The sequence below is a fragment of the Ailuropoda melanoleuca genome, chromosome 15 (genome assembly GCF_002007445.2).
Source record: "Ailuropoda melanoleuca isolate Jingjing chromosome 15, ASM200744v2, whole genome shotgun sequence".
Lineage (NCBI taxonomy): Eukaryota > Metazoa > Chordata > Mammalia > Carnivora > Ursidae > Ailuropoda > Ailuropoda melanoleuca.
Genome location: NC_048232.1, coordinates 76529223 through 76547073, shown reverse-complemented (window position 1 = coordinate 76547073; position 17851 = coordinate 76529223). Strand labels below are relative to the sequence as shown.

Here is a 17851-nt window from a genome sequence, read left to right as displayed (position 1 = left end):
CCCTGACTGGCTAAATCTTGACAGAATTCCTCATGCCAATGTGAAAGACCCAAGGAAGCCCTCATGGGCAATGTTTCTTATATATGGGGAAAACAAAAACAGAGCAGTGAAAAATCCAGAATAACAGACAAACACAACAACTCAACAAACGAAACCGGGAATTTGTGGAGACTTCCTAATCTCTGGATACTGCCGACGGCATACACCCTGAACTCTGTCCACGCCACCTGCTCAAACCTTGCTTTCTGATGATGCCGTGTGAAGGCTCTGCTTCATTCTAGAAGCAAGACAGGAAGCAGGGTGGGGATTTCCAGAGATCTCTGGAGCCGCTCTTTGGTTTCAATTTGGCCACTCATTGCATGGCTTTTGGGCAAATCTCATGACTTTTCTAGAGCCAATCTCTTTAGAGTTGTGAAAAGCAACCCTGGCTGGTCTTCCCACTCTCAGAATGCAGGGAGACCGTATGTGTGGGAGACTCCTAGACACAGTGAAGTGCTCACTTAGATTTTTATAATGACTGTGGCCAGACACCTTGCAGGCCAGTTGGGCTTCCTACATTTCCCACGTCGTCTTCCTGCGAAACATGACCACACGTGGGATCTGGGATGGGGCTGGCTAAGCTTGCCTCCCAGGGCTCTCCTTTCTGCATTTTCTCACTCAAAGGGGCCATCAGAAGCCCCATGAGTTAACCCCTCAGTTGGTCTACTCCAAAGAGATTACTCTCTTTATATCTGTTCCCTCTGCATTGAAGTTTTAGTCATGCTACTGTGTGTAGTGTTAAAAGAACAGCAATTCACAAACTGGAAAAAACCCAAATGACCAGCAACCTGGGAACCATTAGGTAAATTATGGCGCATTCACAAGATGGAATATTTTGCAGTCATTAAAAATGATGTTTATGAATGTTCTGTAGTAGTACCGGGAAAAACGCTTATGGCATACTAAGTGAAATAAAAGCAGATATAAAATTAGATACACATACACAGCCCAGCTATTTTAAAAAGCCTCACTGTCTGTATTAAAAACAAAGATGAGAAAAGGTACCGAATAATCATTTTGGCTATGTCTGCATAGCAGAATTGTAGATGATTTTAATTTTTCTTTCTTACGTTTTCCTGTATTTTCCAAAATTAAAAAAATGAGCATATATAACTTTTCAGTAAAAAAGAATATATACTATAAAAATTTGAATTTATAGTACCTTGTATTACAGTTGTAAAAAGGTGCAGTCCATGAGGAGAGCAAAATGGAAGGAGGGGATGATGTGATTGACTCAGTGAAAACCTAGGACAATGGTCGACTAGGAGACGCACAGACACGTGTAGGTTTCACAGGGAAAGTCAGACTTTGAAAAATGCAAGATCAACTCAGATGCTATGTCTACTGGGCAAATGACAAGATTTACTGGCTGGGTTGTTTTCCGTAATGTGTGAAACTCAGGTATGTGCTGGCAGCTGTCAATATCACTGTTTCTGGAAGGATAAAACAGAGCGGAAACTTGGCACGGGACAGATGGTTTGAAAGCAGGCTGACCTCGGGGAGCGTTCCCTCTCCACAGGCCTTTCTGCTCCCGGGCACCTGGGGTTCCTGCTGGTCCTTGCCATGCTGGGCCAGGCCTCAGTCTGCACTGGGCAGCTTCAAGGACTAATTTTTGCTAACGTTCTTTTAAAAAATGTTTTCCTGCATGTGCAGGATATTCATGGACCCAGACACAGGGCACACGGAGGGCTGACAGTTCCCAGCAAAGGAGAAGGAAGCAAAAATCCAAGGAGGCTAATGTAAGCTTCCCTTGGGACCGTTCAGGCCAAGGGAGGAGGCCAGTTGGCAACTTCTCTCGCTGGGGGCCATGGGAGATGGCACTCAATCAAGCCACACGCTTGTCATCTGTTGGAACCTTCCAACCAGATCCTGCGACATGCCAGGCTCCATCCTCCTGCTGCCTTGCACTCAGACTGGTCTTTATGTCCCCGTCCACTCTGTGCCAGGCCCTGGCTGGCTGCCAGAGAGAGCATCAGCTGATCAAAGCCCAGTCCCTGCCTCTGACGAGCTCAGACATGGAAGCAAATGGTAACACGCAATGGCCCGGGCTACGCGGCAGACAGTCGGGAGGAAATAGGCTCTAGACTCACAGCGCTTTGGCCCACCCTCCAGCCCGGCCACTCACAAGTTTAGCCGTGTGAACTTGGGCAAGTCCTTGAACTTCTCTCAGCCTCCCTCCTCATCTGAAACTAGGCAGAACTGCAGCATCTCAGAGGGTGATCGGGACACTTAAGTTGGGTGACCCAAAGTCTGCTCATCCCTGGGCCTGGCCCATGATGGCATGAAGTGTATTTTCCGCAGAGGGCTTCAGAGAGAATGGGGGATGCCTTGTCCTGCTGGGGGTGGGAGGCCCGGTGGGCAGCAAAGGCTTCCCAGTGGTGGTGAGGATGCAGGTATCTCGAAGGAGGAGAGCTTATCTGCATTTGCTTAGGCGTCCCCCTTGTCCAAACCTTCACCCGCACCCCACCATGGAAGGGACCAAGGCCCAACACCACCTCTAGGACATCATTTTCTCCCATATACTTTCAGCTCAGCAACGGTATTCGAAATATTTAACTACAGGTAAGGCTTGGGCACCACCTACACCCCGTGGTCTGATGCAGGCAGGACCCCCTCTCTGCTTCCCTGCAGACCCGGATGCCTCGCTGCAGGTCCTGATGGCAGGGCCGTGGGGTGGGGGACATCTGGGCCAGCAGCTCTTTACCAGCTCGTGGGGAAGCATGTCAGCATTTGAACAGCTGGCCAAAAGCTACTCCTCTGTGAGCCAGCTGAAGGTCAGCCTGGCCTTTGCAGCAGTCGGATGCGCCGGTCTACGGTACACGGGAGACCTCCCACCTTGGAGCCTTGGCCGGTGGCTCTGCCTGCCTGGAGTGCCTGATCTTACCCAGGTTTCAGTCCGCCTCCCAAACCACCGTCCCGGGTCCCCTGTGGCAGTTTATCTGTATCCCCCTTCTGACCCTTCGCCCTTTCTTTCTTTGATGATAAATGAGCTGCATAGGGCAGGAGCCATGCGAGGTCCCCTGGGTCACCCCTCCCCAGCAGAGGGCCTGGCACCCAGCAGCGAGGTGTAATGGGAGGGAGCTGTGGAGCCCGGCTGTCAATCCCCCTGCAGCCGCTTCTGAGCCCTGTGACCTCTCGGCCTCATCTTCCCCATCTAGATAGTGGGGGCGACAACAAGAAGGCCTATCATCATGAGGTTATCCTGAGGGACAAATGAGTTAATTCATGCCAAGTACTTGCAATGCACAGAGAAGATTCGAGTGACACTAGCTCTTACTATTACTATGCTCAGGCATTCAATTCACGTTCGCTGAATAAATGAATAAAGAATGAACAACGGAATAAGAAGTTCAATCATAAATAAAATAAATAATAAACAAGTTTTAAAAATTAAATGAAAAAGGAAAAGTTCAAGCAGCCCCGTGGTGGAGACTGAAGAGGCAAGGCTCTGTGTTGATAGCAATTCGCTCCAGGAGGCGCGCGTGTTTCTCAAAGAGGTTTAACTGCTGTCTAACCAGATGAAGTGATTTGATTATCATTATTCCATCTGTATTAGCAATATTTATTAAGTCCTAAGACAGGGAAAATACTAGAAGGAAAAGGGAAGCGGAGGGGGAAGCGTATTAAAGCAAGAACATTCCTGGTTGGAAATGTTCAGGTTTTGAACCCTTCAGAGGGACCCTGTGTCCTCCCCCTTAAGGTTGACAATCCCCCCCAAGCCCTGTGCACAGTACACGGTTGAGAGCGCAATCTCTGGTCTCAGCTGCCTGTCCTTGCAGCCCACTCTGCCCCGACGAGCTGTGTAATGTGGGCAAGCTACACAACCTCTCTGAGCCTGATGTTCTTCAGGAGAAGGGAAGGACAGCAGTCGTGTAGGGTGGTACAAACACCTGACGTTCTTGTGAGGGTTCACCGAGCCAACGCACTTGGAAGGGAGACCTGTATGTTACAAATACCTTGTAAAATCTGGGGGTGATGATGACGATGGTTGCTTTGAAATACTGGGCTCTAAGATCATCCAGACATGGGGACACGGAACGTGCTTCAGCAGGTGAGCTGGTCCCTGGTCCCTGGTCTCTACCATGACTCCTTCCTTACGGATTGCTTCGGAAGGGCTGATTTTCATGGGCTGTTTTTCTAAAAGGGGGGTGCCACCTGCACTGAGCCTCCAAGTCAGCGCTGTCCGATAGAAGTTCCTGTGATGATGGAACCATCCTATATGTGCGACGTCACTGGTGGCATGTAGCTATTGAGAATTTGAAATGAGGACTGTCGGTACTGAGGAACTGAAGCTTTAGTTCTGCTTAATTTTTATTCGCACATTCATTTATTTATTTTATTATTATTATTTTTTTAAGTAGGCTCCACGCTCACTGTGGAGCTCAATGCAGGGTTTGAACTCATGACTCTTAGATCAAGACCTGAGCTGAGATCAAGAGTTGGATGCTAGGGATGCCTGGGTGGCTCAGTTGGTTAGGTGTCTGCCTTCAACTCAGGTCATGATCTCAGGGTCCTGGGATCGAGTCCTGCATCGGGCTTCCTGCTCAGTGGGGAGTCTGCTTCTCCCTCTGCCTGCTGCTCTCCCTGCTTTTGCTCTCTCTCTCAAATAAATAAATAAAATCTTAAAAAGAAAAAGAGTGGGACACTTAACCGAATGAGCCACGCGGGTGCCCCTATTGTATTCATTTAAATCCAAACAGCCACACGAGGCTGGTGGTTACCACACTGGACGGTGTAATGCTCGTTCCTCAACTTTGTGCCTGAAGGGGAGGTCTGCCTTCCTTTCCCCATACAATGCAGGGTCGCTGTGTCACATCAAACCAGACTGCTGTGGCAGCCAGTTGACTGGGGTTCAGAGAAGACCTGGATATTCAAAAGAACGAGTGCAGTGTGTGCATCTGATCAGACTAAACCTGCATGTTGGGAGAGGAGGCTGTCCTTGAACTTGAGCCTCTCAGTTTGTCACCTGTGGTCAGGAGCACTCTCTGCCCCTTGGCTGGGAAAAGAACTCCCGAGTCAAAGCCATTCGACGAGGCCTGGAGGCTGGACGTGTTCAACAGAATCAGGCTGGGGAGCTTTCAGATTTGCCCTGCTGCCCCTCTCCAGACAGGACACCTGTGAAATCCTGCCTGCCCTTTGCCTTGCACGCTTCTCGCTAATTTGCCAGCCCTGAGCCGCTCTAGAGAAGACACCTTGTTAGGCTGAGGATGATCATTATATTCAGACACTCAGTGTCTTCCCTTGGCTGTTGCAGCTCCAAAGTTCTGCAGGCTGCCCAGGTCTGACCTCCGGGATCTGTTCATTTTGTCCAATTACATAGAGATCCAGCATCTCGTGAGGCTCAATCCAGCCCCCAAAGCCTATTATGTGCCAAACTCTACCAGAGAGACAAGAATCACCATAATAGCTTATTTCTTGCCCTTATGTAACTTAAAAATGGGGGTTGGAGTCAGTTGGGGAAAGGAATGACAAACACACAAAAAACTACCATGTCTCGTTATTCACGGTGTGGCCCATGGGCCGGCAGCATCACCTCACCTGGGAGCTCGTTAGAAAGGAAACATCTTGGGCCCCTCCCCAGACCTATGAATAGAATCTGCATTTTAATGAGATCCCAGGAGACTCAAATGCACATTCCTGATTAGAGGCTGAGAAGTCCTGCTATGGTGTATGTTCAGGTTCCAAGCACTGTGACAATGAGAAGAACAACGTCCATTATTTATAAAGTGCCTAATGTGTGCTGGACTTGAAGTGCTTTATATATATGAACATATCTAAGAAGGCGTCAACCTGAGTTAAGGGAGTAATAATTCCTACCGTTTAGGGATCATCTCCTATGTGTCAGTGAATGTGTATGGCACTGGCATATGTTCACCGGCCACCAAAACAGCCCCACAAAGTAGGAATTATTATTTCTTGGTTACAGCTGAGGAAACGAGGCCTGGAGCATGTGAACGGCATAGCAGGTGCCAAGCTGAGGGCTGCCCGAGTTGGAACACACAGGTTTCAGATCCAGCTCTGTTCAGTTCTGTAAGCATTTATTGAGTGCTTACTATATGCTATGCACTGAGCTATTCCCTCAACACTTAGTATAGCCTGAGGTGGTAGGGAAGGGTTCCTGGAGGAGGTGATGCCTACAATCGGTCCTGAGGATGAACTGACTAACCCAGATGATAGAGAGGTAGAGAGGAGGCAGTGTTCCAGGAAGAAGGCAAAGCCTGTGCAAAGGCCCTGAGGTTCTTCCCAGCAAATCCGCTGCAAGTGCACTTATGACCCCATTCAAGTCCACTCATCCCTCTAGGGCTCAATTTCACCTTCTTCATCATGGAACATGTTCAATATGCCTGTTTTCAAATCCCTCTTGACTTTAAATGCCCAATGGTGGCAGAGTCCCTTGAAAAATCATGTTTTTGAAGTCTACTCAAAGACACAGATCAACAAAATTGCATAGTCCTTTTTTTGTGAAACAACCAAAAAACTTTGATATAGACAGAATATATGCCCTATATGGTCATAGTGCTTACGGGTGATTCAAAGTGTCTTCTTTCTTGATTTTTTTTGGAGTTACCACATTTTATTTAATACATGTACATCTTAGTTTCATACTCTATAAACAATCATGAAGATTATAAAACAAATTCTAGGGATTAGGGGTGAGGCTTTCAAACATTATTATTTCTTTTGAAATCACAGCCCACCGATAGCAGAATGGCCCAATGAATGTGAGCACAGACCAGGGCCTGACTCCAAGCGTTCAGACACGATTTCTGCAACTTTAGCTATGTGACCTTGGGCAAATTAATCAACTCCAGTTAAGTTCATATAGTGGTAAAAAAAAGAAGTTTCACAAAACATCCTTACCTTACCTCATGAAAACCACCTGGATTTTTTTCTGTTCAATTCTAGTTCATTTTTTAAAAATTTAGGTTATAACCCACAACATCAGGGTTCAGAAAACTTTTACCGGAAAGTCCCAAAGAGTATTTTCAGCTTTGTGAGCCATTTGGTTTCTGACACAGCTAATCAAAAGTGCAAAAGCTGCCATAAATAATATGTCAACAAATAGGTATGGCTGTGTTCCAATAAAACTTTATAAAAACAGGCAGTGGGCCAGATTTGGCCTGCGGGGTATAGTTTGCCAATCTCTGCTCTGTGCTAATTTAATGGCCCATTAATGAGCTATAACCCACAGTTTGAAAAACAGTGGGATTGGAGTTGTTTTTACCTTGGCCAGATGAAATAAATTGCAGCCATGTTCAAGTTATGAATGGATCATGTTTTAAAACTTTGTTTCTCAAGTTAATTATTTAGAATTCAATGTGCATTTCCCCCCTAGTTTATATGGTTGTTAGGATTCCAGCCCAATTCACCAAGGCCCACATACAGCCCTGCAGCTGTAGGCCCCTCACTCTAGCATGTTCCTATGCATCTGGATTTCTCCAGAACCCTGTAGCACTGGGCTGGGCATATGACGGGTCTTTTCGGCCAGACGTGATCACTGGGCTTGAGAAGATAAGGAAGTAGCCTTCTTCCTCTGGGAAAAGGCATTCTGCATCCCTGCTGAGGATGCCAGGAATAGTCTTCCTCCATCCTCCTCCTTTCTATCCAGGTACCCAGAGTATTAGTCTAAAGAGTGCTTATGTTGAGGTGGTATTTTGGTTCTCAGCTGTGGTGTGTAAGTCCGTCCGTCATGAGATGTGTGGCTAACAATGGTCAAAAGTACTGAGCTGTAAAGTGATTCACTTGTGTGTTATTGATATTAAAAACAAGGAAATGAGAAGAGTGTAGTGCACCTTTGTCAACTTTTTTGGGCCCAGAACCACTGATGACCTTACTGTGTTTGGAGAATTTCCCATATTATTATTTTTTTTTAAAGATTTTTTTATTTATTTGACAGAGATAGAGACAGCCAGCTAGAGAGGGAACANGGCCCAGAACCACTGATGACCTTACTGTGTTTGGAGAATTTCCCATATTATTATTTTTTTTTAAAGATTTTTTTATTTATTTGACAGAGATAGAGACAGCCAGCTAGAGAGGGAACACAAGCAGGGGGAGTGAGAGAGGAAGAAGCAGGCTCCCAGCAGAAGAGCCTGATGTGGGGCTCGATCCCAGAACGCCAGGATCACGCCCTGAGCTGAAGGCAGACGCTTAACCGCTGTGCCACCCAGGCGGCCCGAGAATTTCCCATATTATTAGTCCAAGTTTCAACAAGGTAGAAATTCACCTTTCCAGACTCCCTTGCAGCTAGGGTGCAGGCATGTGACCTGGGCTCCACTAATTTGAACCCAAGTGGTGTGACCTAGGTGGAACACGAGGCTGACTAGGGTGTTGGTAGAGACATTCAGCTTTCATGGGTAATGGTGCAGAGGTCCTGCTAGGAGTGTCCAATGCTCAGCATTGGTGGTGTGAAGTCAGGTGTCTGTGCCCAGCCCTGGTGGCTGTGAGGTCTTTGCTAGAGCAGTCCTGGGGTACAACTTGGACACTGTCTAGGTTGTACATCCCCAAAGCCTGGTTCTCTGGCTTTAATACCCACCAGAAGTCTCTTTAAGCTCTACTAAACGTTCAGACTCATGGGACTATCACAGGCCACACTTGGCCCAGCAGGATAGCATGAGATGTTCCTTTCAGTGGGAGTCCTTACAGCCAGCCATCCTTGAGCTATCTTCTGTCCAAGTGATACTTAGGTGCAAGAAGATATCTACTTGAGTGACTGTGAGAACTACCCTGGTTTATGAACTCCCATATCTCTTGTAGCAACTCTACGGATATAGTTTCCAAGGTTCCTGCAAGGACACTGCCAGTGACAAGAGCCAGTGGATTCAGGGAAGCCCAAAGCTCTGGATATTTATCAAGTATTTACAGTACTAGCAGGCCAAATCAAATTTATCCATCTAGAGTTACTCGGACCATAAGCATGCTGCTTGGTAACATAGTTGATACTGCAATTTTTTTTAGCATGCTTCCAGGAGAACAGAGCTAGAGAATTAACCCAAGGTCCAATTCTCACACAGAAGGGGAAAGGATCTAGTAAACTTTTACCTACACTGGGCCTCCCAGAGGTCTTCTTTCTGCTTTAAGCAGTCACAGTAGGTTTAACCTTTGTAACTAAGCATTTTTACTAGTAGTGTTGTTTGTGTCAAGAATAACTTTGCCCACTTGCATTCTGATATGCACTTCTTAGGGTGAAGGAACAACGAAGAATTATAACAGCTTGCTGGAAATTTTGCATAACCTTGAGTATGTCCATTGGTGTATGTTAACATTTGACTATCACCTGTCACATATGCCACAGATAAGAAAGTATCAAGAACTGATGTGTTGGAGTGATCGTTTGACAGGGTGAGTGTCTTGGAACATGTATTTGGGTACCATTAACTTCTAATGTCTGTTATGTTTGCTTTAGTAGCTCTGTTTCTTCAAGTGTAAATTCTTCCATTTCTTAAGATTTATTTCATTTCTCCCAAACAGCTGGTGATTGATGATTGTATACTCATGTTTTTGGTTCAGCTTCCCCTGGTAGACAGTGCACCATATCTGTTTATACAGTTCTGCTTGTAAAAGGGGCAAGTGGCAAGGGCCACTGCCTATGTATGCTTTTGTTTGCTTTCAGTGAGACTGGGGAAGGACAGAACTACCCAATTGTTTTGTCTTGTGGGTAAAACCCATCTCTGATCTTCTCAGGCATAACCAGCTACCTCAGGCAACAAAATAGTCCAATTTATCCCACTCTTTTTTCTTTTTGTGGTCATTACTGAAGTCATCCATGGCCAAACACATCTAGGAATCACTGATATTTCCAGTAATGATATAGGGGAGGAAAATCTTGTCATAGACTGAAGATGATCCTATTTAAATCCAGCAACCTCATATAGCTCCTACTATCAAAATTAAGGTGTTTACATTTATCATTACTAAAATAAATATTGCCTAACATAAAACTTACAAAATAAATATTGCCTAGTCATACTTATTTACATATAAATATATATAATAGAAATATTGCCTAATCATAAATCTTAGAAAATCTGAGATTTTTTAAAGTAAAAATATCTGAAGTACCTGAAAGATTTTATTGATTGATTGATATTATGATATGTGTTTATTTTGATATTCAATTTAAACTACTGAAGGTTCTATCCTAGGAAAAAATTAAATAGGATTACCTACTTCTTAGACATTTCTTAGAAATATTGATAAATGAAAGTCAGAAATAAGGATGACATCTGAGCTAAGACTTTTTGGTAAAACATCTGCTGCTCCAATACAAAACAGGCTTTGCTGATGACATTGGTTGTGTTTATTTTTAACTAACTTAGTAAATACTTGTTAAGCACATGTAACGTGTAATGTGCCAAAATACTATGTTGGACTCTAGAAAAACATATGAGAGGTAGACTCTTTGCCCTCAGGGAGCTTTATTATAAATTGAATTAAGGAATTAAAAAAAAAAACTAAGTCACAAACCAGTGGGGTGGGCTGGAGTCAAGGCTGGGTACCATTATTAATTGCAATTTATTTCTTTCGATGGAATCTGAAGCTACTCTCTTCCTGGAGAACTTGCAAGGTCAGCACTGTTTTTCACAGAGCATTATAAGTCTCCAGTGACCAGCCTTTGGCACATAGAAGATTCAGTTATATCAGACATCAGATTCTCCTTGATAAAGAATGTTTTCCTCCTCTTTCTTCTCCATGTTGAATTTGCAAACACCTGACTTGAACAGGATTCCAAGTCTGGCCTTTTAGTCTTAGTCTCTACTCCACGGGGTCTAGGTCATGCCTGCCTCTCTCACTCTGAAGCTTCAGTTCTTTACAGGACCTGGTCCCAGTACGTGCTTCCAGTGACCCCAAGAACTGCTCTGCAAGATTTCAGAAGCTCAAAAACTAGTAGCCAAAGTTCTGGAACAACTTGAGCTATAGAAATCTCACACTGGCACTGAGCTTCTTCAAAATCCCGCAATGAAAAATGAAACTATCCAAAACAAATGTGGCGACTCTCAAGCTGGGCCCACATAAAAGGGTAAAATAGTGCATGTAGGCCTACTTCCAAACACTCCAGCCAGGGAAGAAGGCTCTTCTGACAAGCAGAGACGATTTGAGGTACAAAACAATCCATATTTCAGTCCACAAATGTTTCCAGACTTTCTGCTGGGCATGGACAAAAGCAAATGATATTCAGCCCCTTTCCTGAAGAATATAGTCTAGTGAAAAACCAGAGAAGCACCGTGGCCCTACTTGATGTTGCCAGAATAAAAATAAAGAGTTAAGGAAATATTGTTTGATTTTGGGGGTGAGGAGACAGAAAGAGAGAGAGAGAGAGAGAAACAACTCCAAATTAGAGTCCACCTCCCACTGGAAAATTCTTGTTCAGAGGTTTTGGTAGGGAGCTGGTGTAAACACTTGACTGAAAACATAAGTCCTCTCCCCTCTGAAGCCCTTCCATGTGTGATTTCAGATGCTAAATGCCAATGCCTATTCCATCAGGGAACGGGAGGAATAGCTTTTTGTCTAGAAGGAACACACACACAGGCTTCTGTAGGGACAGCGATAACAGCATTTTAGAGCCGTCCTGACAAATAAAAAGACAAATACTATCAGCTACTCTTTTGAGGGGTGAGGAGGAGGAGAGCTGCTCTCGCACCAGGCATGGCGATGGCGGCTTAGCTACCATATTGAATTCATTGCTTGCACCAGTCCCACGAGGCTGGTCTCACTGTCATTTTACAGTTGAGGAAAAGAGATTCCATGAGGAGGAATGGCTTGTTCAAGGTCTCAGAGCTAGAAGAAGCAGGGCTGGGATACAAAGTCAAAGGTCAATCTCGTTCCCAAATCCACACTCTTTCTGGGGGACCGAAGTGAACGCAACTCAAAAATGACAAGTTCTACTTTGCATCTTGTGCTGACCCCTGAAACATCAACCAAAGAAGATGGGAAAGATTGAGACAGAACTGACTCCAACACATTTGGGGCCATGTTCTCTTTACTCTGCTCTCCCTCAAAGCTCATGTGTCTTTACATCTTATCCCAGAAAAGTCTGGAAACCTCAGACGGCCTCCCCAGCCTGATAGCCACTCCAGCTACACTCCGAATCCTGAAAGGGATTCCAGAAGGGAAGATGGAAGCCAAGAAATGGAAGATGTAACAGGGCCATGCCCCTGTGCCGAGTGGGGGGCAAGGAGTCCATCGCATGATGAGATTCACATTCTAGAAGTTTCTGTCTGGTGGCTGTGAGGTGGATGGAGCTGGTCAGATGATATTAAGCCTTACATCCTCGGAGACCGTTTAGAAATCAGATGTGGTAACAGAAGTGCCCAACCCCACAGTGGCAGCAATCGGAGGGGGCGGGGACGGAGAGAGAAATGAGAGAGGTCGTAGATGCCACGTCAGTAAGACCTGCTGACCACGGCTGTAGGAGCAAGTGAGGGACAGGAAGGAGTGTGGGGCGAGGCCCAGTTTCTGACAGGTGGTGATGCCATTCTTAGAGATGAGGGAGGGAGAAAGAACAGCTGGTTTTAGGGGAAAGAGGGTAACTTCAGATTTGAGGTAGTTGTGAGCACACCCAAATGGATGGAAATGTTCCACAGGCAGCTGGATCAACAGGTGTGCTCGTTCTTTCTACAAACATTTACTGACTCCCCACCATGCACCAGGTGTCAAGCTTGGCGTTAGGTATGGCTTGGTGTGGTGTGGCCAAAACAGACGTGTTCTCTGCCCTCATGAAGCTTACGGGCAATAAATGAACACATAACAGAATCATGACGACCAACTGCATAAGTGTTACACAGAAAAGAATAAGGTGCTACGAGAAGAAGAACCAGTCTGGGTGGTGAGACTTGATGGGGAAACTGAGGCTGAGTAGGATGAGAAGGTTCTGGAGCTCAGAGGAGGCACTGCCTGGCTGGAGATGGGGGGGGTCATCTGGGTGTCACGTGCACATTGGCGGGAGGTGAGTCAGATACTATCACACAGGCTGCGGGGGGGCAAAGAGCTAGACGCCCCACGGGCCGAGACTGCTGGGTTCCGTTCACTCAGCGCTAAGGCTGCACGCTTATAGGGAGCACTCTTGGTGTCTCGGACTGAGGTTATAATCTGCCCAGGGACAACGAGCACTTTGCCACCTCTCCAGTGTGGGCATGTTTGGCACGTGAAAATCCGGACAGGGTACCCACTGATTCGGCCTAGATCGCGGGAGGCCAGGCGGGACTGAAATCTTCACGCTAACTCAGGATTCTTAAAAACAAAACAAGAACAAAACCTCAGCAACTTTTGTCTAACTCATGCTCCATTCTCTTCCTGGAAATGAAAGCCAGGAGATGTGGTTTCAGAAGGGAGCCCAGTTAAGCCCCAGCCCGTCCCTGCAGCAGCAAAGCAGCCAGCGAGCATCTCAAAACCACTTGACCACTTGGAACCGTTTAACAGAAAAAAGAAAACCGCATTAAGCCCGAACTGGGAGTTGTTCGCCTGAGGGCAGATAGTGTCTACGACACCAGAAATAAGAGCAAACGTTTACTGAGCGCTTACTATGCACTGGGCACTGTTTAAGTCACTCAATCTTCCGACAGCCCTATGCAGAATTTACTTTCAGTAGCCCTATTGTGCAGATGAAGAAACTGAGGCACGGAGAGGTTAAGGCATTTTCCCAAGGTCCTCGCCCTCCTGTGATGTTTAACTGGAAGAGCCGGGATTTAAAGCCAGAAGTCTGGATCCCAGACCCCACTCTCTTAACCAGTCTTTGGATAAATGGGTCGCTGCTATAGCAGTTGGAATAAACAGGGCCGTATGGAGATGGGGCCGGATTTGTGAGGTGCTGTGGGGAGACAGACTCTGTAGGCTGTTCCCAGGGGGAGGGGCATGCCCCCAGGCCGTCTGGTTTCTGACGACCTGCCTCTGAGAGGGTGAAACCATCCCCAGAGAGTCCTGGAATTTACCAGACAGAAGGGGACCGGGGAACTGCTTAGTGTAGCTGCTGGTTTACAGATGGGGAAGCTGAGGCACAGGGAAGTGGAGGGACTGTGCTAGGGAGGGACAGAAGCTGGGTCAGAGGGAGTGTCCTCTCCCAGGAAGCCTTCCCTGCCTCCCTTTCCCTTGAGGATTCTGCTTAAGCAAGCCAGTCTCCTCCGTACCTTCAGGGCCCACTTCGGCCAAACAGGTGTTTATGGCTCCCTGAGGGAGTCCCCAGGGCAGCCAGGAGGAAATGAGGACACCTCCCCTGCAAGGAGCTGACACTTCCCATAGCTGCCTTCACAAGGACACCACAGCTTTGGAATCTGCAGACCCACCTCCCCGACCCAGGCCGTTTTTATCCCAAACTGGACCAACCCTACACAAACCCATCCCACCTGGGTCTCAGACACCCCGTCGGGGCACAAGGTTCCCACCTGGACCCCTCCAGCGAGTTTCTGGGAACTGTGCAGCTCTGAAGGTCAGCATCGCTCCCCTCCTGTACCCCTGTGCTACCCTGGAGGAAGTACCCACCCGCCACAAGGCGGTGGTGGCCAGAGGGGAGCTCTTTTCTTTGGCCATCCAGAACCAAGGCAAGTCTTACCTTTCCACCTGAAGGTTGACTTTGGAAGGCTCCACGTTGGGATTTTCCCATTCCATTTGCGGACAGTGCATGAAATAGCAGAGAGTGTACAGGGCCTCCGGCTCCCAGTAGAGCGCCCCCTGCTTGTGGTGCAGGGGGGTGCCGTTGCCGTGGTGCTTGGCGTTGAGGGGCTGCAGGTGATGCATTGCTCGGGACACCAGGTCACCTGTGGACAGAAGTAAGATTTCAGATCCTTCAGGCAGCTATGACTTGCAGAGATGTGCTGAAGACCTCTGCAGACATTCCGATCCTGGGACTCCCTCACTCAACTGAGGCGGTCCTCTGGGACCTCTGGGTCCCACAGCGAGCAGAGAGGAAGGCACCTGTGCAGTCACCATAGGACTGCCACTGCTTACCAGGCTTGAGCTGTGGCTTCAAGCACAGAGGGTGGCTAAGATAATCACAGTCCTGCCCTTCTGGAACCCACGGCTTCTAACAAGGCACAGGGAGCCCTCTGTGTGCATCCCCTTGGGACACACCCTTGGTCACGTCTTTCGCTATAGCTGGTACTGCCTGACCTGCAGTCACAAGTACAGTCACGGACAACACTGCCTCTTGTCTCTTGTCTCTGAGCCTGTGCATAGGCTTTATCCAGAACATTCTCTCCCTCCTCTTCTCCAGGCTGACTCCTACTGATCATCCAGGTATCAGCTGGTATATGAATTTCTGCAGGAAATCCTCCTGGCATCTCCTCCACTCCCTTGCGTGTGTATCACACTGCACTTTCTTAACACAGCAGCTAGAGCGCTTGTTAGAGCTGCCATGTCCCTGTGGGTCCTTCCCAATGGCAACAACTCAGTCTTAAATGACACTTATGTAGTGGTACAGTTCTAAGCACCCCAATTCATCACCCTAGAGTAGGTACCTTTATAAACCCATTTTACGGATGAGGAGAGAGGTCAAATAACTTCTCAAGGTCACGCAGCAGCCATAAGCGGCAGAGCCAGGATTTGAACCCAGGCGGTCTGGCTCCAGAATCTCCACACTGGACCATTCTCCTTGAGGACAGGGGTTCTGTCTTACTCTTCTCCGCATGAGCAAGCCCTGGGAAAATACTCTAGTCTTTCTCCTGCTTTCTCTGAAGGAAACCAGCCTTCTCCTTCATCAAACCAAATGCATGCCCCCAGGCTGGCCGCACAGGGACGACCTTCCTGTGGGGAGGCCCCGACTTTTCTAGGCTAAGATGGCGTTTCCCGAACTTGGGTTGTTTGTACGCTACCTTCATGAGCGCAGCTGTATCCGAGTCCCGTCTGTGCCATGATTTACTTAACTTTCGATGGATTCATTTAGTTTTTTTTAAGTATGGATATCTAAAAAGGAAATGTTCTGTCACTTATCATAAATGGAAGATTGGTATCACTTGCATAAACAGAAGATCACTATAAGAGGTAATTTGATGAAAACAAAACAGTATAATTAAAGGATAGCTGAATTCTGGCCCAGTTTTGTTGTCGTTGTTTCTAAATAACAAGTGTTAGAGAAGTGTTAGGGGCTCATATCACATGGAGCCTTTCTTCTTGAAGCAGTTGGCATTAAAATAGAATTTAAAAGGATCACTCCACGACCAATGCTGTTGAATGCGCTGCCCTGTTCCACTTGTCCAGTGGAATGTGTTGCACACTCTGGGAAACACTCAGCTGAGATAGTTGGGATGAGTAATTTTATGTATCAGCTGGGTGAGGTTATGGTGCCCAGTTGTTAGGTTAAACACTAGTCTATAGGGTGCTATGAAGGTATTTTTCACATTAACTTTTAACATTTAAATCAGCAGATTTTGGGAAAAGCAGACTATCTTTCAGAATGTGGGTGGGCCTCGTGCAAACAGCTGAAGACAGAATTCTGCCTTCAGGCTCAAGACTGAAACATCAACTCCGGCTGGAATTTACTGCCCCCCCACCTCCCCCGCAGGCAGCCCCTGGTAGGAGGAGGGACACTGTATCCCCCATTCCCAATCCTTCACTGCCCAGTTACCTGCAGGCCTGCAGAGCCCATCAGCCATCCACCTGTACCTTTTAACCTTTAACACTTTGACCTCAAATCCAAACCCAAGAAAGCGAGGCTCAGTGAGAGGCACAAGTTTCTCCTGTGAAGGCCCACAGCCCACTTTCTAGTCTGAGGGTGGGGCCATTTCCATAAAAGAAGATTGACAAGAGGGTCATTCACACCCCCCTCCCCTTAGGGGAATCAACTGCGGAGATGTGGTCTCAGCCAAGGGCAGAAATGGCGAATATTCCCCTTTCTAGTCCGTGTCTGTGGGAGACATGGTTAATCAATCACAGAGCTCCTATGCACTGAGTGTAGATGTCACCTTTAAATCCTTCTTGAGACAAGATTCCTAATGGCCACTATTTCTGACACAGGACTTTTCAGAGGAAAGGAAACTTCCATGTTGTCGGAGTCCTAAGGCCTTAATAGGACAACCGAACCAGGGTATGATCCACGAAGCTTGGTATCTGGACAGCAAGCAAATGCAGGGGCCGAACAGTGAGCAGTGGGGAGTGGCTTTCCCGCACCCCTCTGCATCTCCCCATCCTCGCTCAGAGCCTCACCCTCCTTGCTCCATTTCCCACAGCAGGAGCATATGCCCAAGGAACTCACAAAAGAACCAGAGAAGGAAATTCTCTCTTGGAGGTAGGTGGGCCGGGAAGACCCCCCCCCGAAGACCTGCAGATGGAAAATACGAAGCAGCACTCAACAGTCAGGAGAAGGAATTCAAGTCCCAACTGAGATGGGAAAATCCAGCTCATGGGCGCACACCAGCAAGTCGCTCAGCCTCGCAGGCAAGGAAGTGAGCTGCCTTCCGTCGGGGGGGGGGTTGTGAGGGTTCAGGGCAGAACGAGGAAGGGCCTGGCATGCTGTGGGCACGAAATTAGCCGCCCTTTAGGCTCAGGGCCTGCCTGCTCTTCCTTCTCTCTGGATCGTGAGACCTGGAGGTTGGGTGCCTGGGACATGCGGGGACAGTCCTACCAGCGTCTGGACGCAGGGCCTGATTTGCTGCTTCCTGCTGGGGTTGACCTTTTAAGGAATCTATGCTACAAAGCTGTGCCCTCCAGGCGAGTGTGGGGAAGGAGCCTGGAGGAGGACAACAAGGTGGCAGGTCTGGGCTGGGACTGGGCACAATGACGAGGTTTCGAATCTTCTGATGAGGATGACAGGAAGTAGGGGGAGGTGGCAGCAGAAGCGGAAACCACAACAGATGGAGAAGCTGCCACGTCTCAGGCCGTTTAC

General features: G+C 47.5%; 1 protein-coding gene across 1 annotated transcript in view; it reads right to left on the bottom strand.

Moving 5' to 3' along the window:
* The window catches only part of BTBD11 (BTB domain containing 11), a 305437-nt gene that overhangs the window by 91220 nt on the left and 196366 nt on the right, over positions 1 to 17851 (bottom strand). The window contains 1 exon segment of the mRNA XM_034643682.1: positions 14585 to 14789. Within this exon segment, the coding sequence (XP_034499573.1) occupies positions 14585 to 14789 (205 nt within the window).